We start from the raw sequence: 6,104 nt of genomic DNA, 5'->3' as shown, positions 1-6,104 counted from the left end.
GATATATAGGGTCATGACATGAAACCAACCACATTGACAACTATAAAGTTTTTATTTTATTTATTTATTTCACCTTTATTTAACCAGGTAGGCAATTGCGACCTGGCCAAGATAAAGCAAAGCAGTTCGACACATACAACGACACAGAGTTACACATGGAGTAAAACAAACATACAGTCAATAATACAGTATAAACAAGTCTATATACGATGTGAGCAAATGAGGTGAGATAAGGGAGGTAAAGGCAAAAAAAGGCCATGGTGGCAAAGTAAATACAATATAGCAAGTAAAACACTGGAATGGTAGATTTGCAGTGGAAGAATGTGCAAAGTAGAAATAAAAATAATGGGGTGCAAAGGAGCTAAATAAATAAAATAAATACAGTAGGGAAATAGGTAGTTGTTTGGGCTAAATCATGGGTGGGCTATGTACAGATGCAGTCATCTGTGAGCTGCTCTGACAGTTGGTGCTTAAAGCTAGTGAGGGAGATAAGTGTTTCCAGTTTCAGAGAACTGGAAGGAGAGGCGGCCAAATAAATAATTGGTTTTGGGGGTGACCAGAGAGATATACCTGCTGGAACGCGTGCTTCAGGTGGGTGTTGCTATGGTGACCAGCGAGCTGAGATAAGGGGGGACTTTACCTAGCAGGGTCTTGTAGATGACATGGAGCCAGTGGGTTTGGCGACGAGTATGAAGCGAGGTCCAGCCAACGAGAACGTACAGGTCGCAATGGTGGGTAGTATATGGGGCTTTGGTGACAAAACGGATTGCACTGTGATAGCCTGCATCCAATTTGTTGAGTAGGGTATTGGAGTTTGCTGAGTAGAGTATTGGAAGCTATTTTGTAAATGACATCGCCGAAGTCGAGGATTGGTAGGATTGTCAGTTTTACAAGGGTATGTTTGGCAGCATGAGTGAAGGATGCTTTGTTGCGAAATAGGAAGCCAATTCTAGATTTAACTTTGGATTGGAGATGTTTGATGTGGGTATGGAAGGAGAGTTTACAGTCTAACCAGACACCTAGGTATTTGTAGTTGTCCACGTATTCAAAGTCAGAGCCGTCCAGAGTAGTGATGCTGGACAGGCGGGCAGGTGCAGGCAGCGATCGGTTGAAGAGCATGCATTTAGTTTTACTTGTATTTAAGAGCAATTGGAGGCCATTGAAGCTTGCCTGGAGGGTTGTTAACACAGTGTCCAAAAAAGGGCCAGAAGTATACAGAATGGTGTCGTCTGCGTAGAGGTGGATCAGAGAATCACCAGCAGTAAGAGCGACATCATTGAAGTTACACGCTATAGATGTGTAGCCATTTAAGTTTGCATTTCTCTGGGGGGGAAACGGGTGGATAACAATAAGGTGGTGTATGCTCCACAGTCCATACTCTAGCTACTGGTCAGAGCATCAAGGGAGACGTGAAGGTGAGTTTTTTTTTTTTTTACTGCGCCTGCCTAGATGTATTTCTATGACTTCCGATAGAGTAAGGAAGCCAACGTTATGCAGCAACGTTAGCAAGGGCTAGCAGTAGCCCCAACGGAACAAGATCATACGACGGATCAGGTAGATATTGTTATTTGTGCTTTACACGTTTCATAGTAGCTAGCTAATACAATAATATGTTTAAGTCAAAACAATTCCCAACGTGAGTTGGCTAGCCTGGTGGTTTCCAGCTAGATAGCCATCTTGACGTCAACAATGCTGGCAAACTGAGCTAGCTAGCTATCCCAATGTAGCTTGGCTACGTGCTGTTGTGGCTAACTATGTGTAATAGAAGACTGATTCGAGGTAGCGAACATTTTATTTTAGTTAACTTCCAGTGTGGCTAGCTAGCATTGGCATGCAATATTGTTTCCACAGTATCTGGGCTAGTTAACGGCAGCTAATGCTACATGCCATTTGGATGCTAGTTAGCTACTGCATAGTTTGTTGTCCGTCATTTAATTGTTGCTAGGTAACCTTAGCTAGTTCAGTGTTTATACAATAAACTAATTCATTTGCAGAAAACCAACACCGGGGTTGTTTTATCCAGCCAAGTTCGTTTGCTCTTTATCTCGCTGGCATCACACAGGCCAGTCAGGTTTTGATTTAGGCGCCCAGACATGTACACCACATGACCAAAAGTATGTGGATACCTGCTCGTCGAACATCTCATTCCAAAATCATGGGCATTCATATGGAGTTGGTCCCCCCCGTTGCTGCTATAACAGCTTTCCACTAGATGTTGGAACATTGCAGCGTAGGCTTCTATTCAGCCGCAAGACCATTAGTGAGGTAGGGCATTGATGTGGGGCTAGGCTCGCAGTCGAAGTTCCAATTCATCCCAAAGGTGACTGATGGGATTGTGGTCAGGGCTCTGCAGGCCAGTCAAATTCTTCCACACCGATCTCGATAAACCATTTCTGTATGGACCTCGCCTTGTGCACGTGTTTCATGCTGAAACAGAAAAGAGCCTTTCCCAAACTGTTGCCACAGTTGGAAACACAGAATTGTCTTGTATGTCATTGTATGCTGTTGCATTAAGATTTCCCTTCACTGGAACTAAAGGGGCCTAATCTGAACCATGAAACAGCACCAGACATTTTTCCTCCTCCACCAAACTTTACAGTTGGCACTATGCATAATGTTCTCCTGGCATCTGACAAACCCAGATTTGTGAAGTGTGATTCATCACTCAAGAGAAAGCATTTCCACTGCTCTAGAGTCCAATAGCGGTGAGCTTTACACAACTCCAGTCGATGCTTGGCGCAAGGTGATTTTAGGCTTGTGTGTGGTTGCTTGGCCATGGAAACCCATTTCATTAAATTCCCTAGGAACAGTTCTTGTGCTGAAGTTGCAACCAAGGACAGATTTTTACATGCTTCAGCACTCTGCGGTCCTGTTCTGTGAGCTTGTGTTGCCTTCCACTTTGCGACTGAGCCGTTGTTGCTCCTAGACATTTCATCTTCAAAATAACAGCATTTAGTTGTCCGGGCAGCTCTTGCAGGGCAGACATTTGACAAACTGACTTGTTGGAAAGGTAGCATCCTATATGACAGTGACCTGTTGAAAGTCACAGTTCTTCAGTATGGCCATTCTACTGTCAATGTTTGTCTATGGAGATTCCATGGCGGTGTGCTTGATTTTTATACACTTGTCAGCAATGGGTGTGGTTGAAATAGCTGAATCCACACATTTTGAAGGGGTGTCTACATACTTTTGTGTGTGTGTGTATATATAGTTTGTGTTAACTCTAGCTACTGCACACAACTTTAACTATCATTTTGCAGTTAATTGATGTTTAGCTGAATGGCATAGATAACGTTCAACCTCTTCTTGAATTTTTTTCAACAGACTGTTCCCTGAAAGTGCTGCAGAATTGTCAGGGTTTTCAGTCCTTTCCTCAACCTGCAAAAATGCCAGCTGCACTGGCAGATACCAGTCAGATTATCTGTGAGGTCTGGGCAAGCAATGTGGATGAGGAAATGAGGAAAATCCGACAGATAATTCAAAGCTACAACTTCATTGCCATGGTAATATATCATGCTAACTTTTTCATTAATTCTTAGTAGATCTATGAAGGTTTTGGTATGTATTGCGTAAACTTTTTTTGTCATTAATGATGTCCTTGTTCCAACAGGACACAGAATTCCCCGGAGTGGTGGTTCGACCCATTGGCGAGTTTCGCAGTACGGTAGACTACCAGTACCAGCTCTTGAGGTGCAACGTGGACCTTCTGAAAATCATCCAGCTGGGACTGTCATTTATGAACGAGGATGGAGACTATCCCCCTGGAACGACGACATGGCAGTTCAATTTCAAATTTAATTTAACGTGGGTCTTAATCCTTGTTATAAAACAGTATAGCCAGTAATGAGATTAAAACTATGCTATGCTTATGTTTTTGGGGTAGGATCTGATGCCTCATTAGAAGGCTCTTGAGTAATAGTCTGTTTGTTGTTTCACTGTTTGTTCCATTCTGTTCTTTTGTAAACAGAGAGGATATGTACTCCCAGGACTCGATAGACTTACTTCAGAACTCCGGCCTCCAATTCAAAAAGCACGAGGAAGAGGGGATTGACACACTCTACTTTGCTGAGCTCCTGATGACATCCGGTTTAGTGCTGTGTGAAAATGTCAAGTGGCTCTCCTTTCACAGGTAGGGATGTGTTGCGATGTCAGTGGGCCTAGCATTTTTTTCTGGTAAACAGGATAAACTCTGGGCCCTAGTCATGAACACTCCCAACAGTGCCCTAGTAGTCATTTGCAAAATCAAGTTGTAATGAATCTCCTTGCCGTATTTCTCATTTGCAGCGGGTATGATTTTGGCTACCTGGTGAAGCTATTAACAGACACTCGGCTACCTGAGGAGGAACATGAGTTCTTCCAGATCCTCAATCTCTTCTTCCCTGCAATCTATGATGTCAAATATCTGATGAAGAGCTGCAAAAACTTGAAGGTAAAGAGACATTCCTGGTAACTTGCTTATTATGGTATTTGCAAAACCAATGAACGCACTGTTGGCTGCCAAATGTCTCAACTTTGTTAGCCTGCTGAGCTGAAGCATTAGCTTGATTACCTAATGCAAGTTAAGTCTCAGGCAAGGTTACTCCATCACACAAGCATGGCTCATCAAACCACCTGTTAGTCAATGCTGGCCTATAGTGAGGTGTCCAACTTTAAAAAATGTGACTGACATGAAATGTCCTTTGACTTCCTCTGAGGCAGAGCATATGTCAATTGTGTGTTTGTTCAGGGAGGACTCCAGGAGGTGGCTGACCAGCTGGAACTAAAGAGGATCGGGAGACAACACCAGGCCGGTTCAGATTCGCTGCTCACAGGGATGGCCTTCTTTAGGATGAAAGAGGTACCTATTGTCTGTCTTCCATGACAACTAATAGGTGAAAGGACAGATTTTAACGTTGTACTTAGTGGTCAGGAAGGAAAAGATTGGGAAGTTTGAGAACTAGTCTCGATGAGGACTGGCATCTTGGGAGTTACATGAAACAAGTTGTCTTCTTTTGCAGCTTTTCTTTGAAGACAACATTGATGACGCAAAGTATTGTGGGCGATTGTATGGATTGGGCTCTGGGTCCACTCAAAATCAGAACGGCATCTCGAGCTCTTCCCAAGAGGAAACCAACAACAAGCACTGATCGACCGCGAGGCCATCAAGTGGAAGCCGCACTTGTTTTAACCTATCCAGTAGATGTTTATTTTCTCCCCCCACTCCCAGAATACATGAGATTAATTTCTGTGTCCAGCTTCACCAGCTGCAAAAAGGACATTGGTTACCAGACTCTCCTCTTGAACCCATTTTGTTCTGTCATAGTTGATTTTACTGCAGATTGTCACATTCAAATTCCCTATTGTACCACTATTGAGCCTTTATCACCCAGGACCAGTATTCAGAAACCTTTGTTTATCAGCATTGCAGTAACAACTCTTTTAAAAGCATGGGACCAGCTCTTGTATTGTACTTCAAATAAGAAGTTTAGCATTTGAAAGTGCTCAACAATTCTCTGCACTGCTTTTCAAAACAAACGTTATTTAAACCCAATTGTAGCTCAAGCCTTGGTATCAATCAGAAAACCAGTTCTTTGTTGGATACATGCTTGTAGGGATCGTACCATTTTAAAGTAAAATTTCACTGAAGTTTTAGATGGGTGCCAGGCTGGTCTGAGTATAAATGTGTTAGGGGCACACTGCAGTTCTGTGCAACATTTGCTTTTAATTTGTTCACTGCTCTGTTTAAAAAGATGGTTTGTGGTTGCTATTGTTTTTACAACATGCATTGTTTGAAACAGTTGTATATTAAAAAAAATCTATTTTCAATAGTATTTCCTATTTTGGGCATGCCTTATTGAACCAATTCTGTTGCTGTTTAATTGGGCTACATTGTCGTGAAATGGTTGCACTGCAGAGCCTTTTTATCCATATGCTGCCATTTCGTCCCAGACCAAGCTTTTGCTATAGCTGTGACAGAGCCAGACATGCAACCAATTCTCACATGCTCCTAAATATTTTGCTGTGCGACCTGGAATTTTTATTTAGAGCCTTACTAGACATCAGGTCCTATGATCGAGGGATACTCTAACCACGGTAATGTACACGATTGAGTGGGCCTAGGCCCC

General features: G+C 42.7%; 1 protein-coding gene across 2 annotated transcripts; it reads left to right on the top strand.

The window, feature by feature from the left end:
* The first annotated feature begins 1,230 nt into the window (after nucleotides 1-1,230).
* Nucleotides 1,231-5,805, top strand: cnot8 (CCR4-NOT transcription complex, subunit 8). Of its 2 annotated transcripts, none has more exons than XM_021618010.2 (7): nucleotides 1,231-1,415; nucleotides 3,325-3,503; nucleotides 3,611-3,804; nucleotides 3,968-4,129; nucleotides 4,285-4,429; nucleotides 4,727-4,837; nucleotides 4,998-5,805. In XM_021618010.2, the coding sequence occupies exons 1-7, from the start codon at nucleotides 1,361-1,363 to the stop codon at nucleotides 5,124-5,126; spliced, it is 975 nt and encodes a 324-aa protein (XP_021473685.1). In that variant the 5' UTR covers nucleotides 1,231-1,360; the 3' UTR covers nucleotides 5,127-5,805. The 2 variants fall into 2 exon arrangements, with proteins under 2 accessions (XP_021473685.1, XP_021473687.1); XM_021618012.2 differs by lacking the exon at nucleotides 1,231-1,415 and adding an exon at nucleotides 1,416-1,554.
* The last annotated feature ends 299 nt before the right edge of the window (nucleotides 5,806-6,104 follow it).

This window comes from Oncorhynchus mykiss, chromosome 10 (assembly GCF_013265735.2).
Source record: "Oncorhynchus mykiss isolate Arlee chromosome 10, USDA_OmykA_1.1, whole genome shotgun sequence".
NCBI classification, from domain to species: domain Eukaryota; kingdom Metazoa; phylum Chordata; class Actinopteri; order Salmoniformes; family Salmonidae; genus Oncorhynchus; species Oncorhynchus mykiss.
The sequence above is the reverse complement of the archived record's forward strand: the minus strand, read 5'-3'. Positions and strand labels throughout refer to the sequence as shown.

Coding starts and splice junctions, on each gene's coding strand:
- cnot8 (XM_021618010.2), top strand. CDS start 1,361: ATGCTCCACAGTCCATACTCTAGCTACTGGTCAGAGCATCAAGGGAGA. Junction 3,504..3,610: donor GCTACAACTTCATTGCCATG/GTAATATATCAT, acceptor TTGTTCCAACAG/GACACAGAATTCCCCGGAGT. Junction 4,430..4,726: donor AGAGCTGCAAAAACTTGAAG/GTAAAGAGACAT, acceptor GTGTTTGTTCAG/GGAGGACTCCAGGAGGTGGC.